The 26,450-nt window shown below is 42.8% G+C and overlaps 1 protein-coding gene across 9 annotated transcripts in view; it reads right to left on the bottom strand.

Annotated features, from left to right (window-relative positions):
• The window catches only part of KCNIP4 (potassium voltage-gated channel interacting protein 4), a 1,121,260-nt gene that overhangs the window by 202,228 nt on the left and 892,582 nt on the right, over positions 1-26,450 (bottom strand). For 3 of the 9 annotated variants that reach the window (XM_072737986.1, XM_072737987.1, XM_025997254.2), the window contains exon 1: positions 24,062-24,403. The exons of 5 other annotated variants lie outside the window; for them this stretch is intronic. In XM_072737986.1, coding sequence (XP_072594087.1) covers positions 24,062-24,371 — 310 coding nt within the window. In that variant the 5' untranslated portion in view covers positions 24,372-24,403. Of the gene's footprint in view, positions 1-23,646; positions 23,808-24,061; positions 24,404-26,450 lie in introns of those variants that run through there. One more of the 9 variants, XM_072737995.1, reaches the window with a different exon arrangement.

The following is a 26,450-nucleotide window of genomic DNA, read 5'->3' as shown; positions in this document are numbered from 1 at the left end:
GCCCTGAAGACGTGGTAGGCAGCCTTCCAAATGGCCAGTGAACTTCCTCCTCAGAAGAACACAAATCCAGTGTGACATCTACAAAGCTCATCACTGTGCTTATTCCCTCAGCTGGAAAATAGGGTGCTTAATGGAGGAGCGCATGGAAAAAGGAAATCTTCTACTAAAGCAAAACGGGCATTAGAAACCCAGCGTACCTTCTAACAACTTTGCACTATCGAACAAGCCAGATTCCTCTGGAGGCAAGAATAAGTGCAGAATTTATTTCTTTTACTATATAATAAAAACTGGTGAGGAGGAACAGACAAAGTGTGGTTTCCCTTTAGACAGACTTCAGTAGATGTATCATTATACCTAGAATGACTTTCAACTGAATTGAGAGACAACGGAAGACTTTGGACAAATCAATCATTTCCCAAATGCCACATATTTTACAGAGATAAGCAATCACATCTTTCTTAGAGGTTGGCTCTAATAGAACTCAACTATCTAGGAGACATGCACGCCTCTAACATAATCTAAGCAAAATTAGCAAGTATCTGTAGCTGACAGGAAGTATCAGAGAACTCAATCCTGTTCATGTCGCTGGCATCAAACAGTGCCTTGAAGAGGTAGGTTGATGTTGACCAGGGTGAAAACCAGCAGTTGCAGATGCCCTCTTACCAGGGGAGGAAAGTCATGGACATGCACAACCTATGAAAAGATTGGCATTGCTGGGCACAGTGCTGGGATTAATCCTTCACGGTGGGGGGAAGCCAAGCAAACCTGAAATCCAGCCACCATGGAACACATTGGAATTGTCAAGTGTATATAAATCTCTATAGGATTACTTTGGCCAAGTGGAAGAGGTTCATTTACTGCCTGGTATAGGCAGTTTAGCTGATAACACCGAAGAGGGTAGGGGGGTGGTGAAATAAGACACTTTTCATGTGTACTAAGGCCATTACTCAAGAATAGCGTAACCGTGGAGAGTCATAAGGCCAAGACAATATGGCCCACCTCTCAGCTTCTGAGAACAGAGAGCCAAAGTGACTATACTTTTAATTATCTTTAACAGTATGTGTTCTCTTATTTCATTGGTTATCCTATAATGATGTGCACTTAGCATTTAACTTGTTACAATTCCAGACAGTGACCTACATGTTTAATTACAAATTAAAACACAGGTTGAAGTGTGGTTCCAAAATGCTCAAACTGTATCTGCAAGAAACAGTGTGGATGGAAATTATTGAAACTAATATAATGGAGGCTATTTCTGAGCTCACAAAGGAGACTGATAATTAAAACCCTCCCTCCTTCAATCCACAGTCTTTGTTTCCATCATCCCCCACCTAGGAAACTCTTTGTCATCCCTCAGATCCCAGTATGCTTTCTATCTTTGAAGCTTTCCTCAGCTCTAGTAAACAGTTTCATGCTTTATCTTTTTTTTAAATAATTCTTTTTATTTTAAGATTTATTTATTTACTTACTATTTATTTATTTACTTACTCCCAGAGAGAGAGAGAAAGGGCAGAAGGTGAGGGAGAAGGAGAGAAGCAGACTCCCTGCTGAGCGGGGAGCCAGACACGGGGCTCATCCCAGGACCCTGAGATCATGATCTGAGCTGAAACTAGGAGTCAGACACTCAACTGACTGAGCCAACCAGGTGCCCCTTTATCTTTTGTTTCATCACACCACTTTTCTCATGTTTTATGATGTTTCTTTTCTAATCTTAAAACTTTCTGGAAGAAAACCATATCATTAATAGAGTGGGCATATGGTTATTAATAAAGGGCTCTGTAACCAGACTACCTGTGCTAGAACCCTGGTTCCAGAGCTGTGTGAACTTGGGTATAACCTTATTATCATTTGCAAAATGAGGAAAATTGGAATATCTACTTGTTCAGTTATTGCGAGGATTAGGTAGGCGCTTGGCATTATTTCTTTTTCTTTTAATATCACTACTGTTTTGCTTAATGTTAATAATGACATGCTGTGGTTGTGCATAAAATGGAAGAAGAAATTCCATAACAAATAATGCACTTTTAAAGTGTCTTCCTGCCAGTTCTCCAAATAGTTGCGATTAAATAAGGAGCACCTATGATGGAAGTATGTATTCCGGGACTGAGCTTTATTGCCCCCTTGTCCCACATTGGAATTTCTTCAATGAGCCTCCAGTTATTTTCCTGAAATATTTTATAAGAAATCAAGAGTACTTGCATACATACTTATGCCCTACAGAGTTCTAAAACAATTCAAGCAAGGAATAGTGGATATGGGTGGCCAGGTTTGTATTAAATGGATTTCTTCAGAAACCCTTCAACAAAACTAAGGTACAGCCTGGGAAGCAATAAAGAATCTGATTCTTTTCACTGAAAACTCCGTTAGCTGGCCTCCCTTGTATTCTGGTCATGGACACTTGGTGCTCCTCACTCTTACTCTCCTGCTAGTCTACCTCTCTGGCAGTAAATGTCCCAGAAAAGCTTTCACCATATATACAGGGAGTGGGGATGCAGGCATATGTGCAGGGAATAGACATCCATGCAAAGCAGTCCTCTCATCCTGAGAAGTTCCTATCCAGCTGGGACTACAAAACATTGTGACTCTGACTGAAATGTATTCAATTCATTGAACTAATCCTGAGCATCTACAAAGTTCGAGTCCTATTTCAGGGGCTAGGAATCCAGCAGTGAACCCCCAGAAGCAAAAACAACTAAGCAGACCTTAAGGAAAATAAGGTCTGTTTGACGGTGATGATGTACACTGGGGACAAATGAAGCAGAAAAGGGGGCCAGATGGAAAGAAAGGGTGGAAGATATGTGGTTTTAGAAGGGAGGATCAGGGAGGAGCCCATGGAGACTTGAGATTTTGTGCAATGGACTGAATGTTTCTGTCCCCCTCCAAAAAAATCATAAAATGAAACCCTAATCCCAAAATGATGGTATTTGGAGGTAGGTCCTTGGGGAAACTAATTAGGTCATAAGGATGGAGCCTTCATAAATGGGATTAGTGCTCTTATAGGAAGAGACCAGAGGGGTAGCTAGCTTATCTCCACCATGTGAGGACACAATGAGAAGCTGGCAGCCTGCAATTTGGAAGAGGGCTCTCAGCAGATCCTGACCAGGCTGGCACCCTGATCCTGGGTTTCCAGATTCCAGAGCTGTGGGAAACATGACGTTTAAGCCATCAAATTCTAAAGTAATTGGTCCCAGCAGCCCTGACAAACTAAAGCCATGTAAATGAAGTACAGATATCAAAGAGTTTTTGTGTTTTCGATAATAGATACTGCTCTTCTTTGGTCTGACTTATGTCATGGAAAACCCACGTTCTTAAACATTTGCCTATTTAATAAATTGTGACTAAGAAGAACTATTCTGTCATTGCTTTTCCACTGTGTGATTAGATATGAATCCCTCAGACAAAAAAGAGCCCAAGAAAAAGTAAAATTGAACTTGTGATGAATTCAGTAAAAACTAAGTTTTCTATTTATTGGCTTTTCAATAATAACTCCCAAAGTAGGTCATAAAATGTGCAATAAATTATTTTTTTATGTTTGGGACTATGTAATAAGCATAGGAAATATTAAAAAAATCTTTTGTTGCTCAAATCATAATTTTAAAAAATCATAAACTAAAAAGCTATTCAATTCCATCAAGCCTCTGTACTCTATAGCAGATCACATAGAACCTTTGTGGATAAAGCCCCAGTTTCTGAGAGTCTGCAAGATGCTCATGGTTTTGAGAAATGAATACACTGATCTCCAGTGAAAAATGAAAGAATCTCAAAACTCATCAGAGGCAACAATTCAAACTATTACTGGAAATGAATAGACAGCATGCCTTCAAAATATGCAGGGTCTTTTTTTTAAATAAAAATTGATTTAGATAACTCAGCTTTCCATTAGTGTTTCACAAACTTAAATTGTCTTACAATCACCTGGGTGCTTCTAAAAACTACTAAGTTTTGGCTCCAATCTCAAGATGAGAATTTTTTTTTTTTTTTTTTTTTTTTATGGTAGTCACAGAGAGAGAGAGAGAAAGGCAGAGACACAGGCAGAGGGAGAAGCAGGCTCCATGCACCAGGAGCCCGACGTGGGATTCGATCCCGGGTCTCCAGGATCGCGCCCTGGGCCAAAGGCAGGCGCCAAACCGCTGCGCCACCCAGGGATCCCCTCAAGATGAGAATTTGAAAACAGAACCAGGGAATCTGAATGAGAATTAAGTAGATGAAAGATTCAGATCCCAACGATCTGCAGACAGAAAATAGTTGCCCCTGGAATACAATGAAAACAAACAAAAAAATCCACATCTATATATGGAAATATTAATGCACTGTACACACAGCCCGTAAATATATCTACACATTTTGATTAAAAGTGGCTTTAGAATTCACAACCCACATGCTTTAACTCATAAAGCCAACTCTTTCTATTTGGAGATTATCAACAGGTCAGTGTGAGGAAAGAAGCTCTTCTCCATCCTTTGGTTTCCATGATGACACATCTTTCCTAAACCATCCTGGCATCACTTGGTTCCCACTTCCTCCCTCCTCGTGGAGGAATGACTTCTCAGATTGGTACATTCAGGAAAAACAGCTTTCCTCTTCCAAACCTCAGTCTCCCCTGGGCAGCACCCTCTTTCCCAGGCTATGTGGAGGGGGAGGGCATGGTGTACCCCAGGCAGCATCGCCTGTGGTCAAGTCTCCCCAGTTCAAATCCAGTCAGCAGATCCATGAGGCTCTAACAGCGGGCGGCAGCCTCCATCTGGTTTCTATCATTAGAAACCATATTTTGTCCTCTTTCTCCCACGCTTTTGTCTTAGTTTTTATTCATTCAGAAGAAGGTGGTGGGAAAAGTGATGCTGTTTCTCTGGTTCCCTTCAAAACCCTGATAGAATAAGGGCTATTTTCAGCTATACAGGCAGGCATCAGAGTAGCAATATTAATCATGGATCCCAACACCAGAACCGAGTCATTTTTGTTAAATTTTATTTTAAAATGAGCCTAAGAAGTTTATGGTTTTATTATTTCATTCATTCAATAGTAAAAAAAAAGGAACTAAAAGTAAAAATTCATACTACCTAATCACATGTTGGAATGTTGAAAGATATATAAAAAATTTGTACATGGTGATAATACGAGATATAACTCACTTGCAATATCAGCTTTAAGATTTACCCAAGTCTCCAAAGTTTGTTCAACTCATCTGTTATCCATCTGATTTAGACTTATAGCAACGTATGATTAATTAGAATATTTTGACAGAATAGCATTGGGAAGTCATTTAATTTCTCTAATCTTCAGTTTTATTTTTTTTCTGTAAAATGGGAATAGAATTGTATCTCTTTTCTTATAAAGCTGGGGCAAAAATGAAATGGGAGTACATACCACAGTGATTCATGCATAATAAAATAATATGCCATTATGAATTATTATTTCATTTGAGAATTAGTATACTGAATATTCAAGAATTTGCTTTTTTAAAAAACTCAGGGAATCATGTAACTCTGCTATTTGTATTTTTTCAGGTGAAACAGCCACAATTTGTTGAGGAAATCCTACACAGACTAGGAAAGGTGCTATATATTCTACGGATAATGAAGGAACAGTACATGCTTCTTGTGTTCAAGAAGCTTTTACATAAGAGAAAGATACAACACACACTGGGGACAAAAAGTAAAAAGAGAACAGGAGAATGGATTTCGTGCAGTGAAAGTCCAGGAAAGAGGAGGTTAAAGAAATAAAATGGGGAATAGACTTGATGTTAAAGACAGCCTAGGCTCTCAAATGGATTGAAGAGAGCGGGCAGGTAATTTAAAGGGAGATGAAGACACAGGGTAAAATCAGAGAGGGATGAACATGGTGTAAGTGCCAGACTGGCTGCGCCCAGGTCGATTTCTGCTCTCAGGTAAACAGCTCACTAGGTTCTGTTCTGTTTCCTCAAGGTAAGCAAGGGTACATGCCAACTTTTCAGTTATGGTTTTTGGTAAGAATGTGGCAGAAGTATGATTTTAAAAGTCTCTGTATAAAATCTCTCTAGATGGTCTCTAAACAACTTGCCAACTTGTTATGCTCTTGGTATAAAAACCACCAGATAGGGATCCCTGGGTGGCGCAGTGGTTTGGCGCCTGCCTTTGGCCCAGGGCGCGATCCTGGAGACCCGGGATAGAATCCCATATTGGGCTCCCGGTGCATGGAGCCTGCTTCTCCCTCCGCCTGTGTCTCTGCCTCTCTCTCTCTCTGTGACTATCATAAATAAATAAAAATTAAAAAAAAAACCACCAGATATGCATTATTATACACGACTACAGGGTTGCCATTTATCGAATTTTACTTATGGTAGAGTCTGTGTTTTACACACACACACACACACACACACACACACACACACACTCCTCAGCTCTTAATTCTTACAACAAACCAAGGAAGGTCTTTTGTTGCTATTTTACATAAGACACGTTTGCATGTTAGAAAATGGAAAAAACTTGTCCAAGGCCACACATCGTGTTCATGATGGTCAGGAATCCAAACCGCTTCAATTCATACTCTTGACCATGCGTGCATCTATCTCTGGCCACACTGCCTGTTGATGGGTGTGAAAGTTGGATTTTGCCACGAGCCTAAAAAGCATACTTCAACCACAGTTAACATGTGTGATTCAAATATTACATTCATCATTCTTATGATGATCTATATGGTGATCCAGGTCATTAGCGATTAGTGAAAAAGAGCTATTGGTCCAGCAACATACAAAGAAAGTGCACTTCAGCCTGGGGCTCAAGGTCATTTTTGTTTGTTTGTTTGTTGGCAATAACTAACTGAACATTCTAGCCTTCATCTTCTGTTCTGATGATTTCCTCTAGCTTCTCAGGGTTAAAATTCTGCTGCAAAAATTATCCTGAGCCATTTGCTAAGCCTGTTTTAGGCTCACTACCTTTATGCTCCTCGAGCAGTAATATTGTGAATATTAACTAAGTGCTTAGTTGATACGATGGAAAGAAATATTTTTGCCTTATTTTAAATAGCCAATTTTCCTTGTCTTTGAAGGAAAAACAAAGCTAATAAGGAGAAGTAATTGGTGCTGAGGTGGGACAGGGCCAAGTCCAATGTGAAGGATCCCAATTTTCACCTACAGAGTAAGACTTATTTATCGTTATGCTGGAAAATTGGGGGAAGATTATTTTAATTAGGAGTATATTACATTCTCTAGCAGCATATGGGGTTGAGAAGAGGGAAACATCTCTCATTTGTTTACTTAACTTCTCCTTTTTTTTTTTTTAAAGATTCCATTTATTTATTGATGAGAGACACAGGGAGAGAGAGGTAGAAACACAGGCACAGGGAGAAGCAGGCTCCCTATGGGGAGCCTGATGCGGGACTCGATCCTGAGACTCTGGGGTCACGCCCTGAGCTGAAGGCAGACGCTCAACCGCAGAGCACCCCAAGCATCCCTGTTTACTTAATTTCCAGACAAACATTAAATAATCCAACTTAGTTCTGTCAAATTTTATTTAACAAAATTCTCTTTAACCAAGAGAAGGTGAAGAGAATGAAATAATAGCGTAATTAATTTAACTTTTAACCCTCTACATGGACTTCGCCTCTACTCTTTCCCACCCTAGACGAGTGTGAATATGGCCAGCACTCATCCGTGTTTAGAAGAAGTCACAAGAAGCAAATCAAGGAAAGGATAAGCAGAGTTAGTCAATTCTTATCTTTATCCCTTTGTTTTTTTGTATATATTTTTTTTATTGGAGTTCGATTTGCCAACATATAGTATAACACCCAGCGCTCATCCTTTATCCCTTCCTATATGTGAGGTTGGCCTCAAAACAACACTCTTGATATGTCAGAATATACAATGTGCTTGAGACACTAGCAGACTGACTGTGCCTTACTATGCAAAGCATGAGCCAAGCTCAGGAGCAAAACACATGGCACTGTCAGGGAATGTCCCTGCTGACACCACTTATAATGAAGTGAGTGAAAAGTTCCGTAAGAGGGGGTAGCTCCCGGTGTGCCTGTCATGGAGGACAGTTTCAAGCCATTCTTACCCACATGAAATATTTCCCTCCATTCCCAGCCTGAGAAAATTCATTGAAAGTTGCTGACAGGCTTTCCCTAAATAATTATTCCAGCGCTTAAATTGTCCCCTAAAGAACAGACATATTCAGGTCTTTCTGGAGTGTGGTAAGGTGAAGAGATTTGCCTTCATGGAAAAATTTCTCCACTCACCTTAGACAGCCATTGGCAAGAATAATTCCTATTATTGTAAAATGTGTGTTTTTGAATATATTAGCTAGACAGGTCAACTCTGAACTTCACAAAGAATTTGCGACTACAGAATTTCTTTGCTGATTTTGCATTTTCCCTTGAGTACACCTATAAAATGCTAAGCTACATGGTAGTTTCATTGTTGATATATTATAGAAAAGATATACAACAGTATTGAGGCCAGCTTACTATTTGGAGCATGATATTTTTAGTCCAAAATCTTATTAGGGACCTAGAACTTTAGTGCAAATTTTTAACGAGGTACATTTTCAAAAAGAGTTAGCTATACAATCATCTATTGTCATGAGGAATGCATTTGGCTAATTCCCTTGGTGTCTCCTTGAACATTTGCAGCAACAGGAAGGTGTTATTCCTTCTCACTCAGGTGATGTTTAGAAGCCTCTGGTAATTTCTTCAATGCATCAGTGATATTTAGGAATTGCTGAATATAGTTAAGACAGATGTGGGATTTGGCTATTTGTTCAGGTGTCTTAGTTTCTAATTATTTTATCATTCTCCATTTTCCCCTGTAATTTGTTTAAATTTGAAATCACAGCATCAATTTACCTCATTGCTGCCAGGTCTTCAACATTTTCTGTTTATTTATTGGAGTGTTTCTGTGACCAGGCTATAAATAACTATGAATTTAGTGACATGTAAAGCTATTCATACTTAATTCTATTCAAATGGATGTCTGGGAAAGTACTTGACCCCAAACATACTATGTTGATTTTACTAATCCAAAGACCTTAGAGTATTTTTTCACGTATCACGGAGATTTGGAAAAACAAATAAAAAAACAAAAACCTTAGCCCTCCTAAGGAAACTCAGAATGGGAAAGTGCCAGCTTCTGAAGTCTGGTTGTTTCTAATTCCACTGTTTGCTTGCTCATAGACAAGTTACTTAGCCTCTTTGAATAGATTCCCTCACCTATAAAAGTAGCTATAAAAAGACCTAGGAGCTATCTGAAATGCAACAGAACCCAACCTAGCACAGTTGCAACACAAAATATCCAGGAACAGCATAAGGAAATCTGTGTTTTGGGGCAGCTCTGTTCGCAAGATCTGGGATCCTTTCTAGCAGTAGTTATGTAAGAGGGGAGACTGAAGTAATCATCAGAAAATTTGAGTTACCAGAAGGTTCGTGCCTTGTCTCCAACCAGTCTGTCTCAAAGTTACTCGACCATTTTGAAGATCTGTGAAGTTGGTGTGACGGTGCTCTCCAGCTTGTGGGCAAGGAAACCGAGATTCAGAGCAGTTTGGAGATTTGCAGAGGACTCACAGGCAGCAAGCTCCAGTGGCAGAGTTTGACCTGTGTCTTTCTATCGGCAGAGCTCAGGGTCTCCTAACCTCGGTATTGTTCGGCTCCGACACGCAAGCTCTACCGTTAATTCACAGAGGGACCCTGTGTACCTAATTACTTCATCATGACCTATATAACATGAGGGAGTTTGAGTGGATGGTTTTTCACATCTATTTAGCCAAATATCTATAATTCATGGTTTTAGACTTCGTTACATGAACAAAATGCATCACGTTATTACTTGAGAGGAACATGGGCCTGCCCCTGACGAGACGTTACTCTTCCTCCCTGCCACTTAAAGTCATCTAAGTAAAATGCACATATTAGTTAGGCTCAGGAAGTATTTGCGTGTTTATAGCAGTGATTTTATGCATGTCAATTTCCTCCTAAATTTCTACAAATACAGGAATTATTTCATCTAGTGTAAGACTGAGCCTGCTTTTCCCTCTGCCCCTCCTCCTACTCATGCTCACACACTCTCTCTCTCAAATAAATAAAATCTTAAAAAAATATATATGTCATTAGCAGTCCTTGAGGCACTTTGGTAGCTCAGTCAGTTAAGTGCCCGACTTTTGATTTTGGCTCAAGTCACAATCTCAGGGTTCTGAGGCTGAGCCCCATGTTGGGCTCCACACTCAATGGGGAGTCTTCTTGAAATCCCTTCTCCTCTGCTTGTTCATTCTTTTTCTGTCTCAAATAAATAGGTAAAATATTTTTTTAAAAGGTCATTAACAGTCTAGCTCTAAGGCAGTTTCTTCACTGAGCTGGCCAATATGGTCTTTCATGTCAACCTTCAAAATACCCCCTAACCAACAGCACAGAGTGATAGTAGCATGAGTGCAAACCACTGGGAACACCTACATTACAGTGGGACAAGTAAATTTGTGCAATTCCTTTATAAAGCATTTTGACCTTATATGTCAAGAGATTTGAAACACTTCATTCTCTTGTCCCATTAATTCTTCTCCTAAGAGCCTATCCTAAGAATATAATTCTAAATATAAGAGAAATTTAATACACAAAGGTTTTATTAAAGAATTTTTCAAATACTAGAAAAATGCAAATAACTTACATATCCTAAAATCAGAGTAATTTATACACATACATTTATAGAATATAATGTAGGCATTAAAATATTTATGAAGGACCTGTGAGCTAATATAAAAATACTTATGCTCTAAAATTGAATTTAAAGCCACATAGAATTTTATAATTTTAAGTATTATTTAGAAGTTTAAAGGAACAAGCGTATGTATATAAAAACTAAAAGCAAATAGAAAATATTACCAGTGCTATCCTTTGGTGGGTCTAGAGGTATTTTCTTCATATTTCTTTCTTTTTCTGTATTTATAAAATTTCTGTAATGTCTGTTTATTACTTTTGTAATGAAAAAATATACTACTTCTCAATACTCAATTTTGGTTTCCAATGATTTCCAATCTATGATGCTTTTAGACTTAAGTTCAGTTTTATGATTTATGAGTATATATATATATATATATGTATATATATAAGTGTTTACACACTGTGTTTGATCATGCCTCAACTCAATGGTCCTCAAGATGAGAGGAGTTGATTTTTCCTGACTTCCTGCCCCTGGAATGTTAGAGAACACCAGGAGACACTTCTGGTTGTCACAACTCCAGAAAAGGTACTATTGACATTTAATAGGTAGAGGCCTGGAATGCTGCCAATTGTCCCATAGCACAGAGGACAGTGCCTACAATGAAGGATTAGTTAGCCCAAGATATTAATAGTGGCAAGGTTGAAAAGCCCTGCCTAAAACAAAATGATTAAAAATTACATCTGTTCAAGACTGTTGCGGAACTAGGACAAAGAATTCTAAAATTTGTATTGAACCACAAAAGGCTCTGAATAGCCAAACCAATCTTGAAAAAGAAAAGCAAAACTGAAGGTATCAAAATTCTGGACTTCAAGTTAAACTACAAAATTGTAGTGATCAAAACAGTATGGTATTGGCACCAAAGCAAACATATAGATCAATGGAACAGAATAGAAAACCCAGAAATGAACCCAGAACTATATGACCAATTAGTCTTTGATAAAGCAGGAAAGAATATCCAATGGGAAAGACCATCTCTTCAACACTTGGGTGTTGGGAAAACTAGACAGCAACATGCAAAAGAAAGAAACTGGATCATTTTCGCACTCCATACACAAAAATAAATTCAAAATAAAGACCTAAATGTGAGACTTGAAATCATAAAAATCCTAGAAGAAAAAGCAGGCAATAACTTCTTTGACATTCAGTCATAGCAACTTCTTTTGAGATATGTCTCCTGAGGCGAGAGAACCAAAAGCAAAAATTAACAATTGGGACTACATAAAAATAAAATCTTCTGCACGGCAAAGGAAACTATCAACAAAATTAATAGGCAACCTATGAAATGGAAGAAGATACTTGCAAACTACATATCCAATAAAAAGCTAGTACCCAAAATATAAAAAGAACTTATAAAACTCAGCAGCCAAAACCAAATAATCCTATTAAAAATGGGCATAAGACACAAATAGACATGTCTCCAAAAAGACATACAGATGGCCAATAGACATATGTTCATCATCACTTACCATCACAGAAATGCAAATCAGAACTACAATATCACCTCACACCTGTGGAAATGGCTAAAACCAACAACCACAAGAAACAATAAGTGTTGTTGAGGATGTGGAGAAAAAGGAACACTCAGGCACTATTGGTAGGAATGCAAACTGGTGCAGCTACTGTGGAGAACAGTATGGAGGTTCCTCGGAAAGTTAAAAATAGAGCTACCCTAAGATCTAGTAATCTCATTATTGGGTATTTACCCAAAGAATACAAAAACACTAATATAAGGGACGCATGTACCCCTATGTTTATAGCAATAGTACTTATAATAACTAAGATACGGAAGCAGCCTGTGTCCATCAATTGATGAATGGATAAAGAAGATGTGAGATATATATAATTCAGCCATAAAAAAAGAATGAAATCTTGCCATTCACAGGGACATGGATAAAGCTAGAGGGTATAATGATAAGCCAAATAAGTCAGTCAGAGAAAGACAAATACATGATTTCATTCATACGTGGAATTTAAGAAACAAAACAAATGAGCAAAGGGAAGAGACAGAGAGAGAAAGGAACCAAGAAACAGACTCTTAAATATAGAGAGTAAACTGATGGTTACCAGAAGGGAGGTGGGCAGGGAGATGGGTTAAATAGGTGACAGGGATTAAGAAGGGCACTTATCTTGATGAGCACTGGGTGCTGTATGGAGTGTCACTGTATGTTATACCTGAAACTAATATTTCAGTGTATGTTAACCAACTGGAATTAAAATAAACACTTGAAAAAAATATGGCTGTGGAAGCTCAGAGCAGTTTATTACCAAGATCTCTAAATTATCTATCCATTATCTACCCATCCCTTCCATAAGGATCTGAGGTTATAGAGATAAGTGCTGTGCTATGGGGTGCTTGAGATTTGGCAAAAGAGAAAGACACGGAAATCAAGAGTTTCATGTAGTTTGAAGTGCTAAGATAGAGTGCTTTAGGATAACAGAAATGGACACTTAATCCAACGGGGTGGTTCAAGGGAGGCTTCTGGAACAGATGACTCCTGAGCTGAGCTTAAAGGATAAGAAGGAGTTAATCAGATGAAGACCGATGGGATTTGTATTCTAGAAGGAGGGACATTCAGAGCACAAGCAAATGCGCGAAGCAGGAAACAGCATGAAGTGCTTGAGAAATAACAAGTTTGATAGCAATAGAGCATCAAATGGGCACAGGGGTGCATGGGGAAGAGGCAGAGAGGTCTCAGAACCAGAGTGTCTTTTGCTGTTTGAGGAAGTCAAGACATGCTTCTCAGAGAAGGAATGAGCCAAGAGTTGAAGGCCGAAAAGACGTTTGCAGGCATATGAGGAGGGAAGGGCATTTGGGAAGAGAGAACAGTATATGTAAAGATGTGGCAGCTGGACACAGCAAGAGCTACTCAAGGAACTTCACTAGCTCCTTGTGCTGGAACAGAAAATAGCAGAGGGAGGAAAAGAAGGCACTGGTCTGGTCCCATCTTTGTATAAGATGCAGAGAACATGGAGATTTTGTGTTGTATGTGATACAGAAGGATCTGGAACATGAGCTCGATCCCTCCATATTTGGGAAGGCTTCTATTGTAAGAATATGAAGTAGATTGGAAGAGAACAGGGTGGGGATGAGGTTAAGATGAGACAAACATCTTGATGCAAAGATGCACCTGAGAAACCTACTGATAAGTATTTGTTGAGCCTCCATTATATACTTTCTACGGCTCTGGACCTGGTGTTAGTATAAGGAAAATTCACTCTGTACTGAGGCAGAGTGGTCTCTCTTCTCTAACCGAAGAGAAGATGAATTACATAAATGAAGTGATTTGGGGAATAGGGCATGGAGGTTTACTATTATTGTGCTATGTTGTAGAACATACGTCAGGATTGACTGAATTTAGATTAGGGGTGAAAAGTGGTATTAGGAAAGAGAATAGGTTCTAGTCTGGGCTTCCAAGGAGAGATATGGGTGCATTTGGGTAAAAGAGACATTGTCAGAGAAAAAGGAATAAAACGTGAGTCAGGATTCAGAAACTGGGATCAACATTATTCTTGAAAATTTGAAAACATATTTTATCAATTGTCATTAGTTCCTAAGAATGAGTGATGCCCAGTGCTAAAAGTGTCACTCCGATTCAGCTCAAAGGTCATCTTTGTGAGTTCTGTCCGAAACTCCCCACCTTCTAGACAGGCCTGACTAGCCAGTCTCTTCCATACATCCCTAGAAGGGACACCCACATCTTGCACAGATGTGAGACCAGGGCAATTTGCTAAACCGACATATTTGGAAATTCATTTGTATGTAAACCTCTATTAGCCAAATCTGTGCTTTCAGCTCCCAATTACTGGCACAGTGCTTGGTGCACAGGTCGTTTCTTTCTGTCATAGGTGACTTGTTAAAAGAAAATGACATGCTCAAAATGGTGTCATTTAGGCTAAGTCATCAAACCAGGGCTTAGTGGGTCAACTAATTATAATTTCAATGTCCTCCAGAAAGGTAAGTTATAAGGTGTCAGTCAGAAATTTTCTGATAAGTGCCAATGAGGCAGTCTATCCCAGGGGTGCTCTCCGTACCCCCAAAGAAAGATGCCTTATTCTGTATAACATTCATTGCCCTTCCCCCTAAGGAAATTGACCTTGATTGGAACCAACCTTTTTTTTGCTATTCACTCCTGCCCCACTCTGCTTCCTATAAAAACCTTCCATTTTATACAACTCCTCAGAGCTCCCCTCTACTTGCTGGATGGAATCCTGCCTGATTCATGAATCACTTAATAAAACTAATTAGGCCTTTCTATTTACTCAGTTGAGTTTTTGTTCTTTGTCAGACCGAATGAATGACCATGTAGTAACAGGTATGATGGATGAGAAGAACAAAGATGGCCATGATACTAATGCTAGAAGGAATACTCAAGAGTTGTTGAGTTCTCTGTTTCAGTCACTGGGCTATAAGTAGAATTTTCACAAATATTTAATTTTCTTCTCACAATAATCCTGTGAGGTAGCTACTATTATTCCTGCCAATTTATATGTGATAAAACTGAGGTCAAGGGGGGTTATAAAGCTAGTCTGAGACCATGAGGCCAATGGAAGGCAGATATGTGTATTGACTTCAGGTCTGTCTCACTTCAAAGAACATGATCTTACCTAGTTTTTGTATATTTTTCATTTTCTTTCTTTGTAAAAAAAGATTTATTTATTTATTTGAGAGAGAAAGAAAGACAATGGGGAGAGAGCAGGGGGAGGGGTAGACATAGAGAAACTCGAGCAGGTTCCATCCTGAGTACGGATCGAGGGCTCGATCCCACAACATGAAGATCATGACCTGAGCCAAAATCAAGAGCCAGATGCCTGACCAACTGAGCCAGGCCTCCCTGTATATTTTTCATTTTCAAAAGAATCCAGATTTGAGATGATTTTATTAAAAAAAAAAAAAAAAAGGTTGTTGATTCAATGTATTTGTCCTAGACCCAAAAGACTCAGTGTAATGCAACATTCTTAGGACCAGTATAATTTGAAAAGTTGAAATATGTCTTTAACAAATATACTAGCTACGGATTTATGAACTCCGTGAAAAGAGCATAATGCCACCTGTCCTAGAGGCAATGAAACCTAAAACGAAAATCAGTAAGATGGGACAACCTAGACTGTCTAGCCCCAACACTGACTCACGTGTGACAAAACCATGTGGATGACTTAATTTATATAAGTACCTCTAAATTGGTCTGGACATGTGGAATTAGGGGAAGAGAAGGCATTTTGTTGAACAAACACATACACACTAATTCAAATTATTTGCTAATTTGGTGGATAATTTCATAAACCCCAAAAGAGGGAGTAGATCCCTATGCATTCAATGAGATTGAGGGCTCAGAAAACCTAGACAAATTTCCAGAAAGCAAATTATCTCACCAATCTCAGACCCCGCCTCAGTGGGTTCCTTGACTGCCAACTCAGAACAGGGTTTGGCAAATTACAGTCCCAGACCGAATCTATCCTGCTGTCTGTTTATATTCTCTGCAAGCAAAGAAGGAAATAGTAGAAAGAGGAAAAGAAGGCACTGGTCTGATCCCCTCTTTGTATAAGATGCAGAGAACATGGAGACTTTATGTCGTATGTGATACAGAAGAATCTGGAGCATGAGCTCGATCCCTCCATATTTGGGAAGACTTCTATTGGGAGAATATGACGTAGACTGGAAGAGAACAGGGTTGGGATGAAGTTAAGATGTGACAAATGTGCATATCCATGCAAAGATGCATTTAAACATTTAAAATGGTTTAAAAATAAAAATAAAAACATAGTATTTTGTGACATAATTGTATGAGAGCCGGATTTGCACGTCTATCAAGAAAGTTTTATTGCGACATAGCCACACACACCCATTTGTCTATCGTCTTTGGCTGTTTCTGCGCTACAGCCAAGCTGAGTAATTAGAACAGACTGCATGGTCCACAAAGCCTAAAATATTTACTAGAGAACAGACGGGGGACCACTGCTCCACAATAGAGTTTAACAGGTGCCAAAAAACTCAATGAAGAACACATTGCTCGCATCATGGGTTTGGCCTTTCAGGTTTATTGCCCAACTCAGTGCCCCTCAAAGTGTTGCTGCTTGACAGCTGCATCAGCTGGAAGTGACAAAGCATTAGCAATGGTGAAATTCTCAGACTCTAACCTAGATCTACTGAGTCAGAAACTTTGAGGGTAGAGTCCAGCAATCTGTGGTCTAACTGGTCCTGTAGGTGATTCCGATACACGGTGGAATTTGAGAATCACTGGTGTAACGCAAGGAATTTGAACATGTTACCCCGCGGTAATTACAAGAAAGGTACTTACTGGCTCCAGTTTGTATTCCAGACCCTGAGCTACATGTTTCACTTAGATGTTTGTATTCCCTGCCACAATCTCAAAGGGTTGGGTTTTTTTTTTACACTCATTTTACAGTAAAAGGAACTCAAGCTCAGGAAGGTGAAGTAACTTGTTTAAAGTTACTGAATTAAAGTTTGAATTAAATTTCAAACTCAGATCTGTCTGCTCCATACCCTACACACCTGCCCCTCACCTTACTCTGCCCTCCTGATCATGTGTGAGGAGAAAACGGCCCCTTCCATCCTGAAGGAGCTGCCCTGGTTTATCAGCCAGACCTTGGCATCCCCCTAGTGAAGATAAGCAACTCTAATTTCACAGAATATCAACATCAGACAAGACCGCTCTGTACCTTTGATCGATCAAAGAAAACTAGATCACTCTGTAATCATACGTGAGAAGAGGCAAAAACATGAACTTTGTTCAAACTACAAAAATGACCAAATATCCCCCATCCTATTTAGTGTAGCTTACATCTTTGCCAAATGCAGCTTTCGCCTCTGTCTAGTCTTTGCTCTCTATCGAAAAGATTTATTAAGACACTCGACCATACACTGGGTGTTATACTACATGTTGGCAAATCGAACTCCAATAAAAAAAATATGCAAAAAAATTAGATACTCAACCACAGAATGAGCCTGACTTCTTGCCTTCAATCCAGATCAAAGACCCACTTCCAAAGTCCTAATCCCCCACACAGACTCAGATACTGCAAGTCCTTCCTCATACCTCATTACTGACATGGTCTATGCTCTCCGTGCTTTGGGTTCCTCCTCTCTGCAAGGAGCGGCGAAGCCAAATTATTCAACCGCAGGTGTATTCCTGATGACCTTTGACTGGAGGCCATTGAAATGGACAACGTCTCCACTTTCATGTCCCCTCCCCATGAAGATTCCACCTCTCTGCGCCTACGCAGCTGGGGTGAGGAACGGTTTTCAAAGTGAGCAAAACTGAAAAATAATATTCCACAAACCTATCAGTCCCAAGAACATTGCTAGAGCCAGGGCAGACACTTGATACCTTAAATGGATCGATGGACTTTTAGAACCAATTTGATTACAAACAACGATTTCAGGAAACTGCCTCTTTTAAAAATTATAGTCCATAGCCTTCAGTTTTTATCTGTCAGTCTTCGGATCCAATGCCACCACCGTCTTCTCATTGTCTTCTCTGAAAACTTCCAACTGGATGGGAGGGCTCTTCTCAAGTTTTACAAAACACTTGCTTCCTCTCACCAGACCCTTTTAAATCTCTGATTAGTTATTCACGTTTGTACTTTAATAAATTTGAAAACTTTTAAGGACCATAAAATGCCCTTTTGTCTTCTATTCCCCTTCACACAGTAGGTGCTTGATATTGTCAATTTTATTTACACATTTAAGGTTTTTTTTTTTTTTCCAGTCATAAAACTGATAGGGCTAATTTCTCAGCCAAATCAAAGCCCATGTAGGCTGGGCTTTTTCAGCTCACTGCTGGTTATCTCATTTGGAATTATTTCCCATGGCCATGGGGTTCTAATGAACAGCTGCTCCAGATGCCTTTGGTATGTGGGTATCTCTACTTTGCAGTGGGATTTTGATCTGAAATCTCCCTCACAGAAAAAAAAATAATAAAATAAAACAATGTAGCCAACTAATCAACAGTTTCCAGGCTACCATGGAAACTTGAAAGAGCCCTGGAGGCCCTCAGTTATGTAGCATAAAGTAGAAGTGCACAGGCACCATTACTCTAGGAGAGTAAATGGCACTCACACTGTAAAGTTTCTAGTGTCTTCTATATACCAAGCATTGCGGCAGGTAGCGTGGATAATTACATAATCAAGGAGAAGGAATGAAACTATGAATTCCCTTTGAGGCTCTCCGTTGTTATTGTTCCAGGAATTCCGCATTCTGGACCATGTCCCTGTGTTGGCATATAGTATTACTTCACCCAGAGCCCTACACATGGAAACTGTGTAAGCCCTGCTGGCATATGATGGTGATGAACTTCTCTTTATCCACAAAAATCCGGCCTCAAAGTCAACTCTTCCAGGGAGTCATCTCTGATCACCTCTAGCTCTTCCACTTGGACTTAATTACTTTCCATTCTTCTTCTGTACCTTGGTCTTACTTATATCGCTCTATCTTCCATGATGCATTGCCTTTCCTTAGTTTCTATCCCCCACCTACTTATGCAGATGAGAGTTCTGTGAGGTTAGAGACTACCCTTAATTCACCTTTGTATCCTGGGCCTAGTCAAGTGCCTGGTGTATGGTAGACAAGAAAGACATATTTTTAAGGAAACACAGATGGCAAAATGATGCTCATTATTGATGGGTGCATGGCAGTGCATTATACTACTCTTTATACCGTGTTTTGTGTGATTTTACAAAAAAAAAAAAAAGGTCTCAAAATAATTGAAAACTTGCAAGATGTCAATATACCTACCAGAACTGTTAAGTTCCCACTATAAATCATGCCATCTTATATATAACTATGACCTCTGTGTGCTTCCCACGTTTTTTTTTTTTCTCTCAAGAAAGATATTTAAAGCCTGACAATACTGCCCTAGAGTAAAACATGATTATGCTGTTTCAGAACAAGTGCAGGCCAAGAATATTACAGTAAACACGAATTTCTGGAAAAACTGGAGGTTGACAGCTCACATTAAGTATTTTATTGAGAAGGGCCATCTACGGAGCTTTGTCCTATAGTCTGTCAGCTGAATTATTCCAAGAAGATAACTAGTATCTCTGCTCCCATGATTTTACTACAGAATTCATCTTCACCTACTCTCAGATTGATCTCCCTAAAACAGCAGTCTGTCACATTGCCCGTTTGTTTTCTCAAAGTAGATTTTTTTTAGGTATGTTTGTTTGTTTGTTTATTTATTTATTTATTTATTTATTTATGAGAGGGAGAGAGAGAGAGAGAGGCAGAGACATAGGAGAGCAGGCTCCATGCAGGAAGCCCCATGTGGGACTTGATCTCGGGACTCCAGGATCACGCCCTGGGCCAAAGGCAGGCCCTCAACTGCTGAGCCCCCCAGGCATCCTGAAGACTGAATCAATGGTTCTTCACTGATTAAAGAGTAAGTAGACACTCTTGGGACTGAACTTCAAGCCACCTCTTTAGCTACATCTCCCATTTCAACTTTCTGACACCCATGTGCACGAGACCCACGGCCCTTATCCTGCCAGTGCTTAGGGGCACAACGTAAGCTCTTTGCTTAGCCTGGAATATTCCTCCCTTCTCCAACTTGGAGAGTCCTTCTCACATTGCAAAGCCCTGTATAATTGTAACCTGCCAGGACGCCTTAAGCCCTTTCCAGAACGCATCGCTCCTTCCATGCTTCTACAGGGCATCTCCTGCTTATGCCCAGCACTTAGATTCTTCTGTCTTGATTCGTAATTAGTTTCCTTTCCCAGAATGAGAGTTCACTGAACGCACATTCCCTTTAATGTTCATCTCGCATCTCTCTCTACCGTCTCAGCCTAACAGAGAACCCTGCACACGTTCAGAGTTCAACAAGACCTACATTGTATGCAAATCTGTGCAATAATGAGATCCATTTTCTGAGTGTTCTTCCTCGTTCTCCTTATTAATGAGTGGATATGTGTAAAACCTCAGATCATCATATTAGAATCCCATTAGTCTTTTGAATCCTCTTTACAAATTGCTTTTGTTTCCTAAACCTTGAATTTCAGCTGAGAGAGAATTATATTCTTAAAATGAGGTTTTATAAAAATTGGAATCTAATTTAGGTGAGAGCAGAAATGTTTCTCTTTGTTCTTTTCTACCCATGGCTAATTTTCACTAGACATTGTAGAGGATAATACTAAGGTGACATTGCTTTATCCCAACACTACTACAGACCCTCTCCTTCAAATAGACTCAGAACTACTTTCTAAGTAAATTAATGCATAGTCAAACTAGAAAAATTGTTGTCCATAGTTGCCCCAAGGAAGAATCATTGCCCCTGAGGATGGTATAAAAGTTTCGTGTGGCCTTAAAGAAGCTCATGGTTCTGCTCTGGGCTTCATGTCCAGTTCTCCACTAAAAAGAATGGTTAATTCCCTGGCCTTATTCTGGACTGTATTTTCTAATGCAATCAGTGAAAAGTTTGGCAATCTACATCGAGACAGCCCTTTTGGGAATTTTTATCATTTGTAATTAGAAAGGAGGAGAGATCACCTAATATTTTGTGGCTTTCTCTGTATTTTGTGCCTTCTCCTTATTCCTCCACTTGGCTGATGGCCTAACACCCTGAGTTCTGTTTCTGCTTGGACACTGCCACGGCCTGAGAAAACACAGATGGGAGGTGTAGGCCAGACCTCTCATGGTCTTACTGGGTCTCCCTGCTGGGTTCTCCCTGGATAAGGCATTTATTGCCATTGAGTACACGTCACAGAGAGTCAAAATGCAGTGCAGGTCTTAGAGGTAAAGAAGCTCAGGACGCTAGTTAGCTTGCTTTTGTCCCAACCCTGCCTCCAGCCTATGATACAGGCAGTAGTCTGGATTAGCTCGCTTACATGCCGCCCTGGGTGCCGCACTCGGGGTGGGGTCGACACCTTGTAGAAATTGGGTGGCTATTGTGTAATCTTTCCTATGGATGTAGTTCCTTCAGATATCTCTCAGGGTGTTAGTGGACAGGTCAGGACTAGATTCCAGAAGTCAGGACATTTCCCACATATATTTTCATTGATTCTCTTTTCCAATATTAGGAAAGAAAAATAAGTAAAAAGTGTGTTATAGTAGGAAAAGAACTATATGCTACTCAGTAGTCCTTGGCTGTGGTCCTGTCTCTCCCCCAGTTAGTTTTGCCTTCTGGTAAATCAGTTAACCTCTCTGGATTGTAGTTGTCTCCTACGTAAAATGAAAGAGTTGAACTAGACCGGCATTTTCTAAAATGTACTTCAGAACAAAAAAAGACTGACTTGTCAAGTAAAATGGGTTATACCCCATGTATGGTGACAATCTGCATCTTCGTGCTAAAGCCACAATCAAGGCTTTTATATCGATCTCAATTTTTACCCAGCTTATTGGACATTTTACATAATATCTATGAATGTGTATCATCTATAAATTGTGTGCATATATATAGAAATATAGAATCATTTATGGTTATGGATATCAATTGACTGTGAATATGGATATCCATCCGACCAAAGACACTGCAGGCTAGTGCAAAAATCTGTGATTCTAGTTGAGGGAGTCAGCTTCGCGATTCTACTTTTCCATATTGTTGGAACTCAAATTTGAAGTTTTCATCTGAAAACTGTCAACTTTAAGTGACATAAAACAGAAGTTACAGAATGAAAGCTGAGTCATTTGCAGTGGTCATAAACCTGGGCCCTTTGACCTTATATGTGTACATTATCAACAGGGGCAATAAATGAACTCTGAAATAAATAAATGTCCCTCGGTTGACCTCCTCAATACCCCCATGGCTGTCCCCCTTTAGCGAATGCTCCACCTGGCTATGAAACCAAGGCATCTTGAGTATTGCGCCTTCAATTTGGGGGTTATGGTTCAGCCAAGTTCAGAGAACAAAAATCTAATACGTGATCGAATTTAACAGAAGGAAACTCTCCTCATCACAGAAATTGAAATGACGTCATCTGTATTTTATCACAATACCAACATTAGTACACTGGGACAGAATCCCGAAACAATGCAAGGTTGTTGACTAGTACTTGGAGAAGTTTGTCGATGCACCGTGTTCCTCCCAGGGATTAAATACAATCACCACGTAATACGAGAAAAGGAAGAAACTGATTTTTTGAGGTTTCGTTTAATCCCGTTACAACATTATTCTCTTGTGTGCCTAAGCAGAGCTGTCACAGAGTGAGAGTGCTTACAGGAGGACACGGAAACTACACGGGAACTTCTCATGTGCTTAGAACAGCCTAAACAGAACCTAACAAACTTAGTTTGTTTAAAAAAATAAAAGAAAGACTCCCTGAAGATAAGATACATGGACCATTATAACATATTAACAGACACAACCTGTGTACCGGATCTAATTTGGATGAGGTCATTTTGGCTATCGGGTCTGTAGTTAGGGAGATGAGAAGCACGGGCAGGCTTAAATATCGCCGTCACCTTCCAACATCACACACAAGGGGAGAAGTGAAGAGTCATAAATAACTGGGCCATGAAAGAGCATGAAAGAGCAGCGTACTCTTATCTGCAGGGGATACTAGCAGGTGCTTAGGAACTACATCCTTTCTCTTGAGAAGAAAGGAGAGCTTGGATGTAGAACTGACCTCGGATGCTGAGGTCTAAATGATTCAAGGCAGGTTATTTCAGTAGAAAAATCATTTCATGAAAAAATAAATGGGCGTCTATACGCTATATACGTCTCGCAATTCATGCACGTCCATCTATCCAAGTTGCTAAAGCCAAGTTAACCAACTTTCCTCCCCCCCCATCTTTGAATAATAAAATCGAGTAGTAACATGTATACTAGATGGATAAAATATTTGTTGACAGCAACAGCGCTGCTCCGTGCGTGTGCATGTGTCTGGGTTCCCACTCCAAAGCCGGAGGGGCCCTCCGAGTGGCTGGATGGGAGGTGTAAATGAGACACTTTTGCAAATTAAGTGTTCAAAGCACAGTTTTGCTAAGCACCCATTAACTCGATTTTAACCCAAGAGCTTACCCATCTTGTATCCTAGTCAGCGACCCAGCTCCACCCCCGCACCTCCCAACTCGTGAGGCTCCGGCGGGCATTTCCCTCGCACGTCAGGGTTCCAGGATCACTAATGACACGGAGGCGTGGGAGCCATCGCGGACCTGACCCCCAGCACCCCGTACCCCCCCATCCCCAGGTAGGGGGGTGCACCCGGGCGGTGCACCCGGTGCACCTGACCTTGCACCCGGGCGGTGGGCTGAAGCCGCCCCCGCAGCCAGCGGGGCTGGGGCACCCCGGGCCGCCCTCCGAGGCCCCCAGGTGCGCTGCGGGTCCACCTGTGCGGCCCGCTGCCCCCGCGCACCGGCACCTGCTGGAACTTGGCGGGCGCGGAGCGTCCCCAACTTGGGCAGCGCCGGCCGGGCCGCGGGAGCCGCCCCGTTACCTTCCGAGAAGTCGATGAGCCCCAGCAGGTGCAGCAGCTTCAGCGACGCGCAGATGATCACGACGATGCCCACGGTCTGCAGCCCCTCCGACTCCCACTCGAGAGTCAGCATCTTCCGAGCTGCCGGCGCATCCCCGCCTCCCGCCCCGGCGCCCAGGGAGTTAACTCGGGACGCCGAGCGCCGGCGGCCGGGCGCGGACCGCGGGGGGCGGGGGCGGGGGCCCCGCTGACACCCCCGTGACACCCCCACCCCCACCCACACCCCCACCCCCACCCCCCGGGCCGGCCGGGGTGCAGCCCTGCCCCGCATCTCCCCGCGGGCCCCCAGCCCTGCGCCGCCGGGGACGCGCTCACGGCAGCCAGGGGGGCGTGTGCGGAGCCCCGAGACCTGCCGCGGCCGCGGGGCGGGGGGGGGGGGGGGGGGGGAGGAGGGAGAGAGAGGGAGAAGGGGAGGGGGGGAGAGGGGGAGAGGGGAGTGGGGAGGGGGAGAGGGGAGAGGGGGAGAGGGGAGGGGGCAGAAGGGAAGAAGGAGGGGGAGCGGGACAGAAGGGGAGAGGGAGGGGGAGCGGGACAGAAGGGGAGAGGGAGGGGGAGCGGGGCAGAAGGGGAGAGGGGGAAAGGGGGAGAGGGGAGTGGGGCAGAAGGGGGAAGAGGGGAAGAGGGGGAGAGGGGAGAGGGCAGAAGGGAAGAAGGAGGGGGAGCGGGGCAGAAGGGGAGATGGGGGAGAAGGGGAGAGGGGTAGCGGGGACAGAAGGGGAGCGGGGAGCAGGGCAGAGGGGGAGTGGGGTAGAAGGGGAGGAGGGCAGAAGGGGAGAGGGGGGAGAAGGGGAGAGGGGAGCGGGGCAGAGGGGGAGTGGGGAGCAGGGCAGAGGGGGAGTGGGGTAGAAGGGGAGGGGGCAGAAGGGGAGAGGGGGGAGAAGGGGAGGGGGCAGAAGGGGAGAGGGGGGAGAAGGGGAGAGGGGAGCGGGGCAGAGGGGGAGTGAGGAGCAGGGCAGAGGGGGAGTGGGGTAGAAGGGGAGGGGGGCAGAAGGGGAGAGGGGGGAGAAGGGGAGGGGGCAGAAGGGGAGAGGGGGGAGAAGGGGAGAGGGGTAATGGGGTAGAAGGGAAGGGGGCAGAAGGGGAGAGGGGAGCGGGGCAGAGGGGGAGTGGGGTAGAAGGGGAGGGGGCAGAAGGGGAGAGGGGGGAGAAGGGGAGAGGGGTAATGGGGTAGAAGGGAAGGGGGCAGAAGGGTATAGGGGGCAGAAGGGGAGAGGGGAGTGGGGCACAAGGGAAGGGGGCGAGGGGGACAGGGGAGAGGGGAGCGGGGGGCGGGGCACGCCAGGGGCGGAGGATGCGCTTGCGGAGGGCAGGTGCAGCCGCAGCCCCTGCGCCCCTGCCCAGGCTCCGGAGCTCGCCCCCTCCAGGGACCCCGGGACCCAGCGGGTGGCCGGGAGCTCCCGCGGAAGCCGGGGTGACTGTCGCCCCTCTGGGGCCCTCGGGCGCCCCCCCCCCCCCCCAGGACGTCACCCGGGGGCCCAGCGGGGGCTTCTGCTTCAGGAGCAGGAATGGGGGCGGGAGGGGGCCTGCTGTTCACCCGGGCGGGTGGCCTGTCCCCCTTCCCCTCTGGCTTCAGCCCATCTCAAAGCAAAGTTTCACAAACTTCCCTGGGGACAGAAGCCACCCAAGGTGCTCCTTTAAAATGCTCTCTAGTGGGGAGTCTGTGTGATTCAGAGGATTCCGCAGTTTGTGTGTGTGTGTGTGTGTGTGTTTTTAAGTTTTTAAAATGTAGGGATCCCTGGGTGGCGCAGCGGTTTGGCGCCTGCCTTTGGCCCAGGGCGCGATCCTGGAGACCCGGGATCGAATCCCACGTCGGGCTCCCGGTGCATGGAGCCTGCTTCTCCCTCTGCCTGTGTCTCTGCCTCTCTCTCTATCTCTCTGTGACTATCATAAATAAATAAAAAAATTTAAAAAAATGTATTCATGAGAGCCACAGAGAGAGAGGCTGAGACACAGGCAGAGGGAGAAGCGGGCTCCCTGCAGGACTGGATCCCAGGACCCCAGGTCACCCCCTGAGCCGAAGGCAGGTGCTCAACCCTGCGCCCCGCAGGTGCCCAGGACTTTGTGTTCCTAAACAAGAAGCCAGATGATTCTTCTCTGGCGTCATTAGTGCTGAAGGATCCCAGGGGGGCTCTACGCCAAACCGCACCAAACATCCCAGCCGCTTTGTGGGAGCTCTGGGCTGGGCGAGGCCAGGACCCCGCTGGCTAATCCCCTGCCTGTCCCCTCTGCTCTGCTGGAGCCCAGCCCCAGAGTGCTGGGGAAGAGAATCAGGCGGGACCCTGGATGTAAAAGGGTTTTCCACCCCTGGAACTCAGTAGGAAAATGAATGATACCTTGGGCCCTGGGGTGG

The sequence above is a fragment of the Vulpes vulpes genome, chromosome 14, assembly GCF_048418805.1.
Source record: "Vulpes vulpes isolate BD-2025 chromosome 14, VulVul3, whole genome shotgun sequence".
Taxonomy (NCBI): Eukaryota; Metazoa; Chordata; class Mammalia; order Carnivora; family Canidae; genus Vulpes; species Vulpes vulpes.
The sequence above is the reverse complement of the archived record's forward strand: the minus strand, read 5'-3'. Positions and strand labels throughout refer to the sequence as shown.